Here is a 19,588-nt window from a genome sequence, read left to right as displayed (position 1 = left end):
CTAAGAGCATTACTAATATTGAAACCTCTTTTAGTTGTACTATGCTGGAGTTACGTTCACAGAATTAATGTTTAGACAAATCTGCAACAATTGAATCCCTGCCATAATAACCTGGGCTGCTTTAATAGCAAGTAAATGTGGCCTTTAATACTCTAAATTGCTCTAGAAGAGGAGCATTTAACCTATTTAGCAAACAGCAGCCCTTCAAGAATGAGTCCAAAGCACCACCTCACCTGTGTGCAATAAAAATCCAAGAAGCCTGCTTATTATTATTAAACCTGTATTCTTTTGTTCAGAAGTGCTGCATTAAATATAAATGTTAGTGTGTAAAAATATGTTTGCTGACACAGTCATGAATGTACCTTTTTGGTGTCGTTTAGTGCCAATGTGGGCTCATATTTTTAAATGCGATGGTGCATATAAATGTGAGAGTTGCTACTGTTACACTTTAGAAAGTGAGTTGCTACTGTTACACTTTAGAAAGTTAAGTATGACAAAGTTTCCTGCTGAGACCAAGAATATTTAAGCAGAGTGAATTATAGTAATTAAAGTCAGCGAATTAGCTTAGTAATGGCTGTTATTGAGCTACCTAAAGTTAGCTAACATTAGCTTACATTTAGCAACCAAGCAATGAAATTAGAAAGGGGGGGTTTTATTGCTTATGAATTCAACTTTTCATTTGGAACAATGTTTATCAATGTATTGATTTATATTGTTTACTTTTCTGATGCTACATGTCAGTTTAGGGCCTCTCTACTGATGAAAACTCTGCCATTGCTGCAAACAACAATCCTTTGACGTAAACAGTAATTGTCAACCAATCCAATATGAATATACTGTGTAAATACTGCATTTTTAAAGTTCAGTTTTTTCAACTTACCCGTAGAGCCATATATCACCCATACATCAGGAGTCACTCATCTTCTGTAGCCACTTGACAAAAGTAACGTTATTTCCCCTTCACTCTGTCCAGTTGTACTGGCCGTTAACGTTAGGACAGTTAGTTTTGTAGCTTCTGTTTCACAGATAAGGGGCAGCTTTGAGTTGTTCTGAAACAAGAGAGGGGGTTTAGAGAGAATGTGTTTAAGGGTCGAGGACCCATCCTTCAAAGCTAACACAGGAAAGAAAATGGACTTCTTAGTGAGGTTATCCTTTAATCTGTCAACATCAGCTGTACCAATTAGCAAACATTTGCATGCTAACACACTAAAGTAAGTGAACATGGTAAACAGTACACCTGCTAAACATCAAAAAGCTAGCATTATCATTATGAGCATGTTAGCATGCTGACGTTAGCATTGAGCTCAAAACAGTACACCTGCTAAACATCAAAAAGCTAGCATTATCATTACAAGCATGTTAGCATGCTGATGGTAGCATTTAGCTCAAAGCACCGCGGTGCCTAAATTAAAGACTTGGCTTCACAAATGTTGGTAATATTAAAAGAAAGTGGAATAAAAAAATAGCAGCAAAAACATTAATACCACTGGCAGTGACAATTTTAAAACCACATGACGAAATAACTAAACAATGACCCGTAACATTGTGTTACAGCAACAGTGCTCCTGAGTCATCACTGCATCAGATGCAGACAAAAGTTTTACTCTACAGCTGTATGCTGCAGATATAAGGCTGCTTCTCCTTTTTGAATGATAAAAATTGGACACATCTGATAAATACTTTACAGTGAACATATAAAACCAAGGCATGGAAGAAGGTATTATTACAGATTTTATTTATTTATAAGTCTTAAACATATTTACATGAGCATTCATTACGTAAAAATTAAACATATGTACATGAGCAGTCATAAGTATAAATGTTTCTTTATTTGATCTAATAGATAATAAAAGGCATCTACATGACAGACAAAAAACAAAGGGGTTAGATTAGAAATAGTCACACCCTTGTCTTGCATTGTCTTTTTTTAATGTCTTTGGCAAGAGTGGTTTTCTGTGCAGTAGGTAGCCTTGGTCACAATAGAAAATATTGCACAAACTTTTATTCACAGAAAATAGGTTAAAACATTGTGGTTCACTTGGCTTTATACAGTTTCTATACACACCCATTGGCCTAGAATAGAGTGAATATTTCTTTCAAATGTCCAAAGTAAGATAAAAGATAAACTCTGATGTTTATGCATTGCACAGAAAAAATGTCTCTGCTGTAACAGGGCCTCAATGGAAAAGAATAGAAAAGGGAAATGTAAAAATATGCTGTGCATCAGCTGAAGAATGCATGTAAGGTTACAGCAGTGACATTTATTCATTTATTTCCATCAAAAATGTTGATGCACTCTCTTACAAACACTGTACATTAATGGGAGCCCTACAGTTAAAAGGTGAGGCTTTGGGTCAAATGCAAATACTGACGTCCCTCATGTTGCTTACAACACCATGTTAATTAGGAGAGCATAAGCACGTTGTCAGTCACAGTATTGGATAAACACTTGCTGTGTCATCACATATGCTTCCCAGATCTTACATAGACATAAACAAACTATACAAAATGGATGAATGACCCAAATCTGGCAATAAGCTGATAGAATCACGGTCAATCAACTGTATTGGCTGGAGTCTCCATAGGAAACAATGGGCCAACTAATACAACATTTTCCAGCTCAGGACAAGTACAGAAATAGCAGAAGAAAATGGATGATGTCTTCAGAATGTGTTTAGTTACTTAGAGTGTGTCCTAATTGTTTCCTTATTACTGGCATGTAGTTAAATCATTTATTAGTGGTGAAGAAGGCTTGAGACTAGTGTGAAACATCCATATCAGAGTATGGTGGTTGAACCATGTGGGTTGGCACTGGTTGGTGTGCCACTGATGGCGTTGAAGATGCCGATAGAGTCAGACAGATTGCTCCTTGTGCCATCCTCCACTGGGTTTATCTAGAAAAAAGGTAAATAAGGGAGATCAGGAAAGGTAGTAATTTGATCCTGTTTAAAAGGGAAAAGCACACATGCATGTTCACTTAAGTTTAGAGACTGTAGGAAAATTATTGGGGGAGGGTTATGTATTTTTTTCTTTTTGCTTAAAGCAGGGTTGTCACAATTTTTGGGGAGAGCAAAATTTATTCTCATTTACATTTATAATTTTTCCCTTGTGAAATTATTTTTAAAATGGATGAATTAGTTACATCAAAAAGATGGCATTATTGTCACCACGGGTCATATAACTCTGTTTTGATATTTAATTGTGCACACTTTCCAACAGCTGTCTGGAAGAAACGCTTCTAACGCACATGGCCACGCGTCTTGGGCATCATCTAATTGGTTTTATTATGATGGACAGTCATATATCTGATCTAATCTCTACAACATCTGAATTGAATTCTTTTTTATTTTATTTTTTTGGAATCCAGAGTGGGGCTAAAATATTGCTATCCATAAAAATGCTGCAGTCTGTGTCTTGTCCCACATTTGCTAGCTGTCATTTATTTAGCGGCTCTTTATTAAAAATTGAGAGTGACGGAATATTCACCATTTTGTTAGATTTGCCATAAATATGGGGGGAGGGTATTGCTTTTTTTCTTCTTTAAAGGAAGGCTCTAAAGAAAATATTAATAATGCTGGGGAGGGCTTTGCTTTTGTAAAAGATTTAGCTCCATTTCTCATCCAAATAATTTTCACACAGTCAGTTACTATTCCTCTAAGGAGTACAACAGTTACTTCATCACATGAAAGCATCAAAAGCAGCGTTACCATCCAATCTGCTCAGGACAGCACAAGGAGAGTGGGAGATAGGAAACATGGTTAGTAAATGAGAAGATTGCAGTAGTGGACAGCTATTTAAGGTTACAGTAGTTGCATATGCTATCAAATATAAAGTTACACAACTTGAAACAGTAAGGAATGTGCAGATTTAAGTATCTCTTCCACGTGCCAGTTTAATAATAAAATAAAACATTAATGCATCTAGGTGGCAGCACTAGGTGGCTGAAATAATCTGTAGAATTAATTAGACAGGATCCCATCTGTTTGGAAACTTCAAGTCAAAGAAGCCATTTTGATTAGTCAATGGCTGCTAAATATTAACAGAGGTGTAAAAAAAAGCTATGAGATTCTTGATTCTTTTAAGGACCTGGAAAAAGTTCTGAAAAATTCATTTCAGACATAGTTTGAGTGCTTTTTATAGAGTGAACGACCTGGGTTCTTGATGGGTGGGATTTGTCTCACTGGACAATAAAATCTGTGTCAGAAATCAGGAAACTTTTCAATAGCACACTTTTCTGTAGCTGAAACTTATCTGACAAAGTGAAAAGACTAGAAGTCTAAATGTCAGTAAAACGGTCTATCATGGTCTGAATGATATGGCACATGTCCACTGCTGTCTTTGGGGTTTCCTACCTGTTCATGCATGATGTTTGACAGCTCCCTGGTCAGGTCCCTGTAGTTGGCCTTCATCTCATCATGATACTCCTGCTGGTCCTCTTTGATCAGCCTCTCGTTCACTAACAGCGCCTGACCACAGGCATCCACAAACTGCCTGAGGAGGGATGCAACAGCATGTTAATGCCACTTCAAAACTCATGTGAAGCAACGTGGAGAAAAATAAAGAGGTATGCCATATTTCAATAGAAATTAGACAAGCACATTTTTCAATTATGCACATAAAAAAAAAATAAGTACCTGAACACCTCTTTCAGCTGTTTGACCTTGTTGTCAGGATATTTCTTGGCACTGCTGTCATCGAGGAAAGCCCTGGCGTAAGCGAGAGGACCAGCATTGACCTGGAAACGGTCAAAGATCATAAATTACACCGTAGTAATTCACAAGTAAATGAAATGATTTGAAAGCTTTTAAATAACACCACGACATCGTCACTTGTACCTGAACACTGATGCTGCCTTGCAGTTTGAGCTGCAGACGGATCATGTCCACCTCAGCGACCGAACACAAGAGGCGCAGCTCGGCCACCTTGGCGCTCATCTCGTCTATGGCCACCTCAATGGGGCTCATGTCGGTCTGGTGTTGGTACATGACCGCTATGCGCTTCTTCACGTAAGGAAAACAGTGGGTGGCTGGATGGGATTATGAAGAAAAGGGAGCATACATTATGTTTTCAAACGTCATATAAATTATAAAAATATATATATATATATATATCATCAGTATCATGTGACAGCAGCAACAGCTAGCTTGGATCCTCAGACAAGTAAATACCTCTTATACACATATTATTGTGTCTAGTTGTGTCTCCATGGTAACATTTATAACCACCATGTTCCACCGTGCATGTAAACAATGAGAGTCCTACAGCCCCATCACTACCGGTCAGCGTTATTATTAAAAAGGCAAGATTACACCTGAACAGTACAGTTATAAACCTCAGCTGGCCTTATCTGAACAACGTCTCATGTGATTGATGCTCAGGCCTGACACCTGAGAACACTAACAGATGGCAACCAGGAAGACGTTCTTTGCTTCCTGACATTGTTACTGTGATAAGACTGGCTGCAAAGACTTGTTTTGGTTTTTTCTTCCACGTTAAGTCCACGTTATATTTATTTCTCCTTCTTCTACAAGTGAAATTGGTGTCTAATCTGTTGTGATGTCAAGTCCTTTTCTTAGCTTACTGGTGAGAACAGTCCTCCGTTTACACTGCTCCTCAACCCCTCCCTGCTTCTTGCCCGACACTGTGAACGGCGTCTCAAACACAAAGCGCCGTATGTTGTGGCTCTTCTCAAAGTCCGTCTTCCTGTCCTCCAGCTCCTTGTCATCTAGGTACGGTGTGACGTGGGTCACCTGGATGTAGGCGTACTTGGAGTCTAGGTCCTTCGGGTTCACCTGTGGGTGCACAGGAGACAGAGATGTTTTATTTTGACTCAAACAGAGATAGCCGTAAAATACTTTAGTTGGGGAAAAACCTTTAAGCAATGCTTTGGAGTGTAGTGCCTTTTTTTAAGCCTTTCCAAAGCCAAAAACACAAGAGCTAAAGTGCAAGGAATTACTGTGTTTGTCTGCTCTGCTTACTACCTGCAGTAGGAGTAACCTAAGCCAGTGTTACTTCCAAGGGAAGGAGCGTTTCATTAGTTAACTACGTTATTTAGGGGGATAACTCATTACTTTAGATAAAGCAGTATTCACGTCCACTCTATGAAAGCCAGTGTTCTAGATGCTACTATATATATATCAAAGTTTAGAGTAACGTTAGCGGCTCTGTCCGGCTCTTAATTGGATTTAGGGGAAATTTACACTCCAGCAACCTTTGCCTCTACCTGAGACAATGTTGTGTTTGCCAAACACACTGGTTAGTCTTCATTTTAAAAACTTTTTCTCTTGTAACGTTAACAAATTAAACAGACTGTTTGAAAATATGAATTAAAACATAAATCTAACCCCTGTCTTGCTTGTCCAATTATGTAAGCTAAGCAGCCCAAAATGGTTTATGTCTGAGCTTACATTTTTCCTTATCATACTTATAATTTTATCTCCTCTCCATGGATCAGCTGAACAAGTGAGGATGCTGACAGTCTTTTAGCACCTTTCTCATTACATATAATCATTGGATCCATTACCAATTTAAAAGTATTAATTATAGCAGCTTTAAGGCATATATAATCACATAGGGAAAAAGTATATCACCATGAAAATGAAAAAACAAGCTTTTAATTGATGAGTTGTTGTATGGCGTTGTGTTGTAACTATGACTTTTCTGAATGCTGTCCCTGAACTCTGCGCTACAAACCTACATAACACATTTTCCCAACATCATTGCACAACTGTCAGGATCTACCCTTTGCCACCACAGCCATATAAACAAACATAACTCTGATCCCACCTTGCCAGAGTCCTGAATGATCTTGACATTCTCCTGACCAAACTTGTCGGAGTAGAGTTTCAGGAGCCTCTGGGAAATCTCAGACAGTGGGGTGAACTTTGGCTCCTTGTAGATGTATTCCTTTCCATCTTCATCCTCAAAGAAGCCCTGCCGAGGAGAGGAAGGAAGTCAAGAGCCTGGCCATGAACTCTGGGCCACGTTATCACCTGTAGCTAGGATAAGCCAAACCTTGAAAAAAAATGTATACACCTGCCAGCTTGTCCAATTTTTTGCCATTGTATTTGAATTATTTGGGAATCCATAGGTTTCATTTTTTAAATTCTCTTAAATGGTGAATATGAAAACCAACTAAATTACTGTACAAGGGCTCTTTTCCTAAATTTGACAACGTGTATAAACATAAATAATGTTTCTCACACAGTACATATATAAAACAAAAAAACTACCAGGAGAAATGAGTTATTAAAGAAAACACACACTATATGAGGCACACCATGTCTGAGTGATGTACTACATACAAAAGCCACTGAAAGGAAACCACCAAAGAAACAAAAGCTTACTTTGGTTTATAAAAATCTAACACAGCATGCTAACAGTAAAGAAAAAGTATGAAACAATAATAAAACAATAAAGCAAAGAAAGGAAAAAAAGTAAGAAAACATCAAACATGCAAACTTCAGCGGGTCACTTCATTATGATGTGGAAAAGGAAACAGACGTGTGTGGGTGGAAACAGGCCAATATAATCACTGGGGGTGGCTGATCAAGGAAAAGGTTCAGGGGGACATTACCCAAAGCAAGAATTAAAAAAAAAAGTCTATGTGCAAGCTTTACTATTTTGCAACTGACTGAGATAATAGCTTTTATTTTGCTGAGAACCTGCATATACACCTTGGGGTGTTGTTCTCCGCTTCTGTTCAGTGATCACTTTAGGGCTAAATCGGAAATCTAAAGCTGCATTTTGCCAATAATTTAACACATTTGACAAAAGTTTGCTGCATGATGCAAGGACGTGGAAGAGCACACCAGGCCAACACACACAGCTAAACCTCTACATACTTACCGCAGCCTTGGAGGGGGAGAAGAAGAGAAGAGAAATCTCAATTAAAAAGAGAGTTTTAGTTGGGGTAGATTAAAATTTAAAAGGTTTGCGTGTGTGCGTGTGTGAGTTAGCATTCATGCTAGGCAAAAACATTTGATTACTGCATTAGATCTGTGGGTAACTTGTTTGTTTGTTTTGTTTTTGTTTTCGCAACTGGACCTCTTACCTGTCCAAAGAAGGCCACTCTGAAGTAAGTTCCCAGCAGCCTTTTGCCAGTATGCATTACCTCCATCACTTTAGTATAGGCACGGTGGAGGGTATCATACAAGTGTGTCAGTTTCTGTTCCACAAAGATACAAAAATTGCAGACGTTTTCAACAAAATCAACGAAGGACGTGAAGATAAAGTCAATTCTGCAGGGGAGGGTAAATCCAATTGGATGTAAATGTTTTTTTGGCCACTTGGCAACAGCAGAAACAAGTTGTGACATGACAAACTTGTTAGCAAACAGTTGCTGATTTACACATTGAGCAGTCACTGTCTTTTAGCTCTGTTTTAGGTCACTACCAACTCCTGAGGGAATTATTTGGCACTTTAGCTGCCAAGTGCTCCACTATGTTCACCAGCTAGTTGCTAACTTAGTCTGTCAGGTGCTGAGCAAATAGTGCACAGTTGGTTTTTTGGAGCTTTTACATTGAAAACAGCTGCCTGCTGTGGCCGAAAAGGAAGCTAGGAGAGCTGTGTTTTGAAATGAAGATTGTGCTATTTCTTCTTTCATAAGTCACAAAGTCTCCCATTATACCTCATGAACAATTATAACTTCTACTAAACATGATGCAGACATGCTAAATAAATAGCATTCAGGTATCTATTGCAGAGTTATTGTAATTATTTACATCTAAGATGCACACCATGTTTTCTGGCAGGTGTAGGTAATGACAACACTGCTCCTGCCATGTGACCTCTGTCTATTACTGTGCTGACGGTGCCGTTTACCTCAAAGTCCCTGCGCTGTTCGTAGATGGGAATGATGAGCCTGTAGACATCAGCGATGAGTTCATAACGCTCCGCCTTCCAGAGGCCATCAGCACACTCCTCCAACAGCTCCATCAGCACCTCCTGAGGACACAGACAAACAGATAAATAAATGTAAACTTCATTAACCTTTCCCCTCCTCCCTGCAGTTTCAGCCCAGAATATTTAATTGTTGCAAAGAGGGACCTTTCTGTTTGTTTTCATTTGTCTCAGAGGCTAAAGTGAACTTAAACTGAGCGTGGTGCAGGTGTGGGAGGAAATGGATCTATCATCTCCTTTCTTTTTATTGGGGGATTATACTGAGTCCAGCTCATAAAAAGGAAAGGATTTCAGAGCAAATGGAAGGTAAAAGCACTTTCCATTGCATACAGAGCTGTTGACCATCTCATAAAAGCTTGCATATTCTGTAGCCGTCACTTTCAATTTCACTGGATTATCCGTTTACCAGAGGGCCTGGTCTCAGGCCTGTGTTTCAGCAAGCCGCTGCCCCTGCTAGAGTATCCTGGAACAAGGCACTGAATGGCTGAACACCACTAGGAGTGCTGACCCTGAGCACTTGTCAGATTTCCCAATATTGTTCCATCTGCCAACATAGTCATTTACATTACAACACATGTACCAAGCCTGTGTCAAAGTCTACAGTATTTTCACTTCACAGAGCAATTGATACTCCTAACAAAGATAAGAGCTATTCTAGTCAATCATTATGTAGCACATGATGCCAGTGAGGAAAAACATCCTAAATACTTGGTCAACACAGGGGAACTGGCAAAGACTCACAGCATGCATGCGGTGTATGGCATGTAGAAAATATTACAATATAAAGTCTTGCCTCATTGAAGTGAACATCCTGCATCCCCACGTCTTCCATCATGGCTGCCTCCTCATCAATGTTTGGAGTGATGACGCGGAAAGCCGAGCAGCCCTGCCTGAACATACCTAGCATACAGATGCAGAACCAACATGAGGGAAATGAACCACTAGAAATTATTTTATTTTTTATTTGAGTGATTCGCTAAAATGTTTACAATAAAGAATTTATTTTTTCATGACATGTGAATATAATATATTATGTTCTGGCACTGTTAGGGACCAACATTTAATTATGACTAAAATAATGTAATATAAAGGCAGAATTTAACATGCAGACCGTACTTATGGGTGATTTAAAATGTGTAAACTGACTGGTGGCATGATCATGATCATCCTACTCCTACTTTCAACACAAAAAATGACAGCTTCAAATAGAACGATTTGAAGCTGTCATAAAACATCACGGTAGGTGAAAATATTAATTGCACAAACCAGTGACAAGTACAAGACGTATTCAGGTAAAACTAAGATTGGCAGAGAGGGGCTGATAAACTGATAGGTTCAACTGAAATACTTGATATACTTGCTCAATACAGTGATAACGGACACACCGTTATCACTTATCCTATCCTCAATGATATCTTTATTGTCCCCGACGGGCAATTTATTGTACAGTCAACAGTCATCACACAACTATCAAACAAGTATTATATAAAAAGGCAAAAAAAGAAAATGCACTAGGGTTCAATGGACCACAGTTAAAATAAAATAACCAACATTGAATTTAAAATGATTTAAAAGGCCAATGGCAGCTGGGACAAATTAATAAATCTATTTGTTGGCGTCCTGTATCTATGGCCCGAAGCAAGCAGCTTGATTGATCATCCAGGATTGAATAGGCCTTCATCAAAGTCCTGACCTTATCTAAATGTGAAAGGTCGTTCAAAGCTGTGTCAACTGACCAATAAGAAGATTGAATAAAACAAGAATAAAAAATCTTCATAAAAATGGTGTCAGCATTAAAATTCTGAAGCTTACGTTCTGCAGCATCCACCTGAGGCTCATAGGTCAGCTTGTCATCAATAGTAATGCCCAGATTTTTATACTGCAGAACAACTTCAACAGCCTGATTGCCACAGGAGAGATAGACGTGGGACTTTAGGAAAACTTAAAGATATGATGCTTTACATTTTGACTTTCACACTCGTTGGTGTCCCACTTTGTTTAATATAAAACCCCTTGAGCTGCAACCTTTCATTCTCACAGACAGCTCCCTTCAACTGCCTCTTACACTTACAAATTCACAATATGGTGTGCCACATCCTAAAAAGGTAAGGGGGTCTGATGGGAGTTCAACCCGCTCAAACACTTTCACTTTCTTTAAATCACAGTCACATTATACAACAGAGCCCCCTTCAAAGTCTGAACCCAGTGTCCGGGTTGTTATGTGAAGAAACATGAGAGAGGATCTTATCAAGGAAATGCAGTGTTGAGGAGTGAGATCAAATGACCCTTGAACAAGTGGTCAGGTAGATGATGACGCTATATGTTCCTGTGTGTGTGTGTGTGTGTGTGTGTGTGGAACATGGCAAAATGTGTGCTCACTTTATTTTTTCTATCTTGAGAACCAAGCAGTATATAAAGTACACATGGGGGAAAAAAGCCAGGAAATATTTTTGATCACCCTGCACCTGGAAATCATGTAAATGATCTTACTTATTGTTGTTGATGTTAATTTACTGTAGTATCGTTCCATTAATGAGTGCAGACATCCTTAGCTTTCATATGTGTAAGATAAACAGCAAATTACTGTTGATAATCTTCATTCAGTTGATTACATAGTTATCCCGGAATAATCTCCTTTCGACTGTGTTAACCATTAAAGGTTAATCATTATATGGCCTCCGTATATTGGGATTATAAAAATGTTGGACTGGAGTTCAAATGGTCAGCGGTTGTTTATTGTAAAAGTAAGCATACCATTCTCAGGACATGAACACTCCAACATCTTCGACTCACCTTTCCTCCACAGATACTCAGCCACCAGGGCGGCAACATGCACATAACACATGGCTGCCTACAGGTGCAGTAAACACACAGACACAAGACAAGTCACTGGTTAGCACGAAAAAAATGGCTTAAGTGAAATGTTCATTTAAAAGTGAAAAAGAAAACATTCTCATAATACCTCTGAAAGATCTCCGTTCTTGTGGTGGATGCGAGCCATGCTGTCGAGCCAGGTCTTGCGGAGCTCTGGCGTGCTGGTGTAGGACTTGGCCAAGCTGTACTGGAGGTCCACCAGCATCTCCGGGTCGTTCTCGTGCTCCTTCATCTGCTCTGTGGCCATCAGCACTGTCCTGATGCGCTTGGTCAGGTCCTTCACATCTGACGGAAATGCTGTGTGCTGCAGTAGCACAACAGCAACAAATAAGGCTTTTATGCCCAATTTTTGCATTAAAAAATGTCAAGGGTTACACTTCTATGGGAAAATAAAAAGAAAGAATTAAGTTCATGCTAAAACATGAGGACAGTTTGAATTCACCTGATTTAATAAACTAGTACAGGGCAGCATAACTAAAGATACAAACTCTTAGGCGGTAAAAATGAAACAAAATTCATGTCTAATGTTACTGCAGCCACTTCCATTTATGACTAAAGGTGAAAAATTTAAATCACAATGAATTAATCGATTAAAGCGACATTGAATGTATGGTCTGAAATAAAGGACAAGCTACAAATTACACACGAGCCAATAAAATCTCTTTTCTTTCTTGAAAAGCAACAAGTTGATTTGGGTTTTTTAAAAACAAGGTGCTAATCAAGCCAGAGAAATTTTTTGATGGGCAAATTCAAAAGATCTTCCAAATAATTTAATTTGCTTACACAGTTCTTAACATTTAGCCAATATATTCAGAAACACAAAGAGTCGGAAAACCTGCTGTGTGTAAAATGGCACCTGAACTAGAGAAACTGTTCATTGCGCATGACAGAAAAAGAGTTGACATCAAAGAAAAATGGGAAAATTGGAAATTAATAAAGAAACACTGAAAACTAAATGTAGACTAACCAAAAGTCCAACTTGTAGGGATTTTGAATGCAAAGTCAAAATTAATTATTTTAAAAATCCTCATGTCAAAACATAATGATTCATCGACTTATGCTGTAGCGTGATCGTGGGACCATATATTTTGGGAACGCCTACAGTACTGCCGAAATGGTCAAAAGGAGATTAAGTTGATTGTGGGAATTAAGCTCCATATCCAGCTCTCTTTATTTTTAGCATCCCACCTGAGAACATACAGGGCATTAATTTAAGGTATCTATTAAGGAATTGGCTTTTAATAGCAAAATATTTGCTAGAATACTAATTTTCATAGTGATATTCATGGCGGTTGAAGCCTCCACACTTATGGCATTTCTAAATGCAATGAAAATAAAGTTATGAACAGATCACTTCTTTTAAACAAGTTATGTTAATGGATTGATCAAGTGTGCATCATGGCACTGTGAGGCAGTGTCTGCCCCTCACCTTGATGTTCTTGTCGCTGTTGGCACAGTTGTTAATGATGGAGAGAGACTGCTGGAAACGAGTACCCCCGATGCCGATGACATCAGCAATCAGCTGACTGACAGCAATTACCACCTGGGCGAATAGAGAGGAGGAACAAACAGAATCAATACTTCCCTAATGCATGACCTACAAGAACATGGTGAGCATACTTCGATCAGAAAGGCCACGTGCAAACAGTAAAAACACCCAGAGACTCAAACGGACACACATACCTGCAGGTGCGTTCGTACGAAAGACTTGCGTCCGGTATAGTCAAAGTTGCTTTTCATGAGGAAGTAGAGAAGATGGGCAGCGTCACTGCGGATGGAGCTCAGCTTGGAGTTACAGCACTTGAGGATTTCATAGCATAGAGAGGCACACATGTCGGCCCGGCCGTCAAAGAAGGTACAGGGGAACTGGAGGACACATGGAGAGTGACAGGATATAATGATTGACATACGTAAATTAAGTTTTAGGTAATGTAAGGAAGAGGATGTTTAAAGAGAAAGTGGGGCTATCAAGAATAAGATAATAAAACAGATTTTCTAATTTACAATGATTGTAAATGACCTGCCTTAAAAAATGTGATTTAATTAGCTGACATGGTTAAACAGAGTGTCAACTAAGAAATGGAGACTTTCACCTTGTAGATGAAGGTCCTGAGTGAGGTGAAGACCTGTTTGAGGGCGGCCTCAGACTGAGGGATCTGCAGGAAGCACAGATGGACCTGGAACACTTTCTTCATCAGGGGGTTGTGACCAAGATCTGAATTTAGCTGGGTCTGAGGACCAACCAACCAAAATGTGATTAGGACACAAAATGTCATGTTATGTGCTAGTTTGCATCAACAGGCTGTCTTAGTTAATACCTTGAAACCCATGATGAAGATGCTGAGTGTGTCCAGCACAGTCAGACAGACTTCTGTAGACACGTTGGCCTCCAGCAGGCACTGGCTGCTCACCTCTGCTTCCGTATGGGAATACACTGCACAGAAAGTACAGACACAAGGTCACAGTAAGTGAAATAGCTTTATTGGAGCAATAAATCAGATTTTCGCTGAAACATTATCTGCTTGATTTGGTGGTTGATTAGTACCAATGACTAAACGTATATCTGTACCTTATAAAAGTACTTCTGCTATAAACTTGATCGTAGAAGGAGATCAGCTCTGTCATTTTAATTTTTAACTCTTACTGGCTGCCAACAGAGTTTAGTAAAAGACACAGAAACTGAAATGATTCCAGTATTTTTTCATTTATTTGTGGTATGCAAAGCTACTATCTGTATCTGTTCATTTGACGAACACATTATTTGTATTCATTCCAAATAAAAGCTTTATTAATGTTAATGGTCCAGGTGGAAATGAATAGCGGAAGTAGAATGGGAGTTATGAACAATGGGAAAATACATGAATGCAGGAATTAATTTTCTCTTAAAAGTGGAAATGAAAGGAGGCCCAGATCAATGTAAAGTTTTATGTAAAGTGTCAATGATAAAACATTTGACAAAAAAAGTGCCATAAAAGCTCATCTCATTACCGTCTGCTATCAAACAAAGGCATAAAAGTCCCTCAAAACCATTTTTAAAAGAAAATGAGAAAGCTATTGACAGAAATCCGAAAAGCTCTCTTGGTCATTTCGCACTATTGAGACGGTCCCCAACTTCAAGTCATCATTATCCATCTACTGTCAAGTCAGCAAGGTGCCAGGCTTCAATACCTGAACATGAGGAAAAAATCTGCAACATCAGTCAATTTTAATCCTGCACTGCACAGACAACCTGGTGGAAACTGATAAAAGGTTAATGAGGATAAACTTGACTGAATGCCTGAGTATGTATAGCCTGTTTGTTTACATTTAGGTAAATCTGCAACATCAAGTCTTGCTGCTTCAGCTACTAGCACTTACTGTTCTCTCTGTATGGCACCAACACTGTACATTACTTTTTATACTATAGAAGTCTGAACCAAGATCTGAATTTATAAGGAGCACTTTTTTTCTATTACACTTTATTTATTGACATGTGCCACGACTGTACAAGGTGAGTTGTGCTGACTGAAGCAGGAAGGCTTACTGTTGTTGAAGGTGTGGGCGTTCTCCAGAGTTCCCAGCTGCTGAAGACGGGCGTGCAGGATCCCCGCCCTGTTACGAGACACAGGCAGAGTCAGAGCCTTCCTGTCTGGAGCTACAGGCCCTGCCCCCTCCTGGCTCCTGTTGGGAGAAGAGAAATACAAGTACTGCTAAGTTTGGATGTCAGCAAAGTTAATACATAAATAAAGAGGCACAAAGGCATCAGGTGAACGCAAAGTAAGAAAGTAAAAAAGCAATAGATTGTTTAGATAGATAGATTGTTTTAAAACTGAGCATCATGCATTTTATTATGCAAAGTGAGACCAAGAGACCGCAATCTCTTACCCATGCAGGAGGGACCTTGGGCCGCGACATTAACCACAAAAAAACTTGCCAGCAGTGTTACAGATGAGAGAACAAACCAAAGGCAAGGGGTTAAAAGACCAGTAAGGCTTTGGGTTTGTAAGTCTGTGCATGGTGCGTGAGTCATATTATTGCATAGATGATGAGCATTATTAGTTTCAGTTCAAGAATTAATTCATTAATTCAGTGTCACCATACCTGGCGATGAATCTCTTCCCCATGTATCTAAACTGATGAAGGCAGATTCTGCAGGACAAACACAAAAACAAATACAAGAAGTGAAGCTCAGTCAGCAATCATTACTAGACTCAGCAACTGGAAATCTGGAAATAAGAAACTCATTGGATAGTCAGGAATGACGATACATAATAAAGTGTTCTACAAAGATTATAAATTATACTTTCTATCAGGCTGTATTTACTTTATTTTGCATAAGTTCCCACTTCCAGCAAAGACATAGAAGCATCAAAGGTCTAAATTATTGCACGATTATACTTTACTCAAAACCTATGAGAAGTAATTTCTGCATAGTAAAAATATTGGTACACTTTTGTTTTGCACAACTATAAATTCTTGGTTTTAATAAGGTCTGAGTTAAAAATCAATCAACCTACTCCTAAATGTACACATATGCCAGTCTGCATCTGTAATTTTTTCTCTTTTTCTGTTTTGTTTTTTTACCTTTGGACAGAGCCAGGCTAGCTGTAATCTAGCTTCATAATTAATATAAAAAATTACAGATATGAGAGTGATATTGATCTTCTCATCTCACTCTTGGCAAGCAAGTGAATGCAAGTGTAGTTTCCAAAAATGCCAAACTTAGCTTAGCATAAAACAATGGAAGCATGGGATAAATGCATTTCTTCCCTTATCCAATAGATAGAAAATCTGCCTACCAGCACCTTTAAAGCTCACTAATCGACATGTTATATCTTGTTTGTTTAATCAATACAAAACTATTACATTGTTACAATGGCCAGGATGTTGCTGCAGTCCCAAGAAATAGTACATAACTCTTTGTAAAATTACAAATTGCTATTTTTCCATTTTGACCTGTGTACAGAAAAACCCAAATAAAGTGTAAAGTGTTAATTAGCGAGCTCTAGAGGTGCTGGTAGGTGCATTTTTGATCTTTAGACAGAGCCAGGCTAGCTGTTTCCCCCTGCTTTCAGTCTTAAACTAAGCTAAGTTTCAACAATTGACTCCTAGGATTAAAACAATAATTATTTTTGACAGTGATTTGACCCAAGTCTCACTCTCAACTGCACATGCACGTGATCATAAAAAAGGTTTTCTTCTTCTGTACTTACTCAATTAATGTAAAGAAGTCCATTAGTTCTGAAGAAGGTGCTTTGTTCCAGTATGCGAAAAGGGCCTCTGAGGTGATGAAATGGTAAGAAAATAGCGAGAAAAGATTACTATGGGCTGTTTGTTTATATCTCGTGTCAAAATCAAGTACAATGACTCATTCAGGGTCCTACCCTCTGACATGCTCTTGAGGATATGAAGAAAGCACATGAGCAGGTTTTTGATCTCGTCCCGGTCCAGTTTGTCACAGCGCAGCACAGTGCTGCCCAGAGCTGACGCACACTGGTTCTGATGCACAGGGAAAGACAGAGAACAAAGTTTCAGTTATCGGGCGCATGCAGAAAAATCTAACCTTCAAAGAGATAAGGAAAGTCATTCAAACAACCCAAACTTCAGAGACGAAGCACACAAGAGCCAGAAAAGCTGCAGCAGCCCTGTGCTTTGAGATAGCAACATCAACTGCAGGTTTGAAGAAATACGTTTACAGTTACATTACAGCATCTGAGGACCTAAGTTAAAAAGGCTATGATGTCAGCACACCATCTGCATTGGTAAAAAGCACACACACTCCCTGATGTGGGACACCCAGAAGAGAAGAATGTTGGGAGGAACTTTGGGAGGATTTTGGTTGTATTGTACAGATATCTGCAAACCACAGAGTGCTGTATGTTTTGGTCTCTAAACTGGAACACAGATCTGTTGTACTGATCATTAAATCACAAATTTGCTGAACTGTACAGTTGTAACCAAAAGGCTCTCTCTGGTGGAGAGTCACAAAGGTCAAACAGAATACTTGTATAGGTATGTTTTCCTCATGATTTCCATCTGCCCTCTGGCCTGCAGCTTGTTTGTCATTATCACAGTCAGTGTCCTGCAGCAGGTCAAACTGGGGCACAGAGAGGAGGGAGAAGTCCATGGTGACCCGCTTGGCCGCACAGTTCAGAGGTGGGACTCGGCCCTCTGGGTCCAGGGGGAGAGGGGGCACGTTGACCGAGTGCCTCCTGGTAAATCTTTCCTTTTGGGAAGTTACAGAGCAAGGAGAAGGGGTGTAGGAGCTCTGTGGGAGGGGGCGGGAGGAGAGCGTGGATGTCCAAGAGTGCAGATATTAAAATAAGCTGCGTGGGATTCAGCCCTTGTGTTTTGGTGAAATTGTCTTGACTTCCTCACAGACCAGGGTCTTAGGTTACCTGGCTTCATTGAGCCTAACATGGACTATCTATGAACAATTATATTTAAAGTACTGAGTGTCAGAACGTCCTGTTAAATTCCAATAGTAGAAAGCCAAATAGACTTATTTTGGATTTAGTAGGAGTAGTTCTGTGTTAAAGGTACTGTCAACATGAACAGAGCAGATGAAAATCCAGTGCATTTAGCCATGTTTTACAGCTGGAGCCAGCTGAGACTGAAGAAGAAGTTAGCAGACTTCTGAAACACTGTGTTTTCTCTTAAGAATTAGGAAAAATAATCAAACATCAATGTGATAAAACAACGTTAAATATGTTTTAAGCTGAACAGTACATTAGAGAACTTGATTCACTTTCACACACAGTCATGATCAAGAATACATATAGCCATAGAAGCAAACACATACAGGCTATCATGATTCACGTATTCATCTACCTTCTCCAGGGAGTTGGTCTTTTCACTGTTCTTGTCTAGCAAGCTGTTTCCAGAGTCAGTGGAGACCAGAGAGCCTCTGGAATCTGCGTGGTGAACTGAGCTGACGTTGGGAGTGGAGCTGTGAGGGGAGGCTGCAGGGAGCGAGAGTACAAAAAAATAAATCTGCAGTGTCTAACGCAACAACCACTTCATTTGTTGTCCGGCATGGAAAATGAGGCATGGCAAGGTGAAGGGATGTTAGGTCGACTTTGAGGTTAAAAGGATTTTTTTCAGCTTTGTTAACATAATGTAATAACCCTGCTACAGTACATCTTTGAGAGACATACAGTTCTTTAAGAAGATTTTTCCAGCTGCATTAGCTCAGAGTATACGCGTTTCTATGATAAGATATTTGAGTGAGGATTTACCTGTTCCAGAGATGACCCCGAACACATCTTTGTGGAGAGCATTCTCTATGCAGCTCCCAGGTTTGTGAGGAGTCACCATGGAGTTGGGGACCAGAGAGTCCTCCCTGGCATTCTGGGACAGAAAACAACAAAGTGAGCTGGTTTAGCGCTGCAACTGAAATCACAATAAAAGCATGCTTTCAGTTAAAGAGAAAACACTAAACCTGCCTTGAAATATTCAGGAGAGTGACATGATAAGCTTACATTAACCCAGTAATTAACGTTTTGAAGCGAAAGAAGGTCTTGCTGGTTATTAGAGCGACAAGCTGCTGTTCAGATTCCCACCACTAGATGTCAGGCTTACATTGTGATTACTGAGGGGGGCTGACTCCTTGATGTCTAATCTGTAGACGTTCTCCTGGAACAGGCCAAACAGAGGGAGGTAGAGGGTAGCAAGTCTGGCCTGCTGGCTCTGGAACGGCAAAGCAAGTGCTCATGAGTCATATCATCAAAAATAAAAAATTGTGTATGTAACAAATGTAACAAACTCTCTTTATCTCTATACTACCCAACTCATCCTTTGATAAAGGAAACAGTTGGGGGGGGGGGGGGGGGTT

At 39.4% G+C, this 19,588-nt stretch overlaps 1 protein-coding gene across 3 annotated transcripts in view; it reads right to left on the bottom strand.

Annotated features, from left to right (window-relative positions):
• Positions 1–1,718: 1,718 nt before the first annotated feature.
• Positions 1,719–19,588, bottom strand: part of dock9b (dedicator of cytokinesis 9b) — a 70,528-nt gene continuing 52,658 nt past the window's right edge. For 2 of the 3 annotated variants that reach the window (XM_046053466.1, XM_046053485.1), the window contains 22 exons: positions 19,336–19,443; positions 18,993–19,104; positions 18,586–18,716; positions 17,139–17,253; positions 16,968–17,034; positions 15,856–15,903; positions 15,299–15,435; positions 14,094–14,209; positions 13,869–14,006; positions 13,459–13,641; positions 13,205–13,318; positions 11,864–12,079; positions 11,695–11,752; positions 9,695–9,801; positions 8,824–8,946; positions 8,054–8,167; positions 6,787–6,933; positions 5,582–5,792; positions 4,836–5,026; positions 4,635–4,735; positions 4,353–4,491; positions 1,719–2,894 (listed from right to left, as the gene is read on the bottom strand). In XM_046053466.1, the coding sequence (XP_045909422.1) occupies positions 2,778–2,894; positions 4,353–4,491; positions 4,635–4,735; positions 4,836–5,026; positions 5,582–5,792; positions 6,787–6,933; positions 8,054–8,167; positions 8,824–8,946; positions 9,695–9,801; positions 11,695–11,752; positions 11,864–12,079; positions 13,205–13,318; positions 13,459–13,641; positions 13,869–14,006; positions 14,094–14,209; positions 15,299–15,435; positions 15,856–15,903; positions 16,968–17,034; positions 17,139–17,253; positions 18,586–18,716; positions 18,993–19,104; positions 19,336–19,443 (2,793 nt within the window). In that variant the 3' untranslated portion in view covers positions 1,719–2,777. The remainder of the gene's footprint in view (positions 2,895–4,352; positions 4,492–4,634; positions 4,736–4,835; positions 5,027–5,581; positions 5,793–6,786; positions 6,934–8,053; positions 8,168–8,823; positions 8,947–9,694; positions 9,802–11,694; positions 11,753–11,863; positions 12,080–13,204; positions 13,319–13,458; positions 13,642–13,868; positions 14,007–14,093; positions 14,210–15,298; positions 15,436–15,855; positions 15,904–16,967; positions 17,035–17,138; positions 17,254–18,585; positions 18,717–18,992; positions 19,105–19,335; positions 19,444–19,588) is intronic. The other variant, XM_046053475.1, reaches the window with a different exon arrangement.

Source organism: Micropterus dolomieu, linkage group LG01 (genome assembly GCF_021292245.1).
Source record: "Micropterus dolomieu isolate WLL.071019.BEF.003 ecotype Adirondacks linkage group LG01, ASM2129224v1, whole genome shotgun sequence".
Taxonomy (NCBI): domain Eukaryota; kingdom Metazoa; phylum Chordata; class Actinopteri; order Centrarchiformes; family Centrarchidae; genus Micropterus; species Micropterus dolomieu.
The sequence above is the reverse complement of the archived record's forward strand: the minus strand, read 5'-3'. Positions and strand labels throughout refer to the sequence as shown.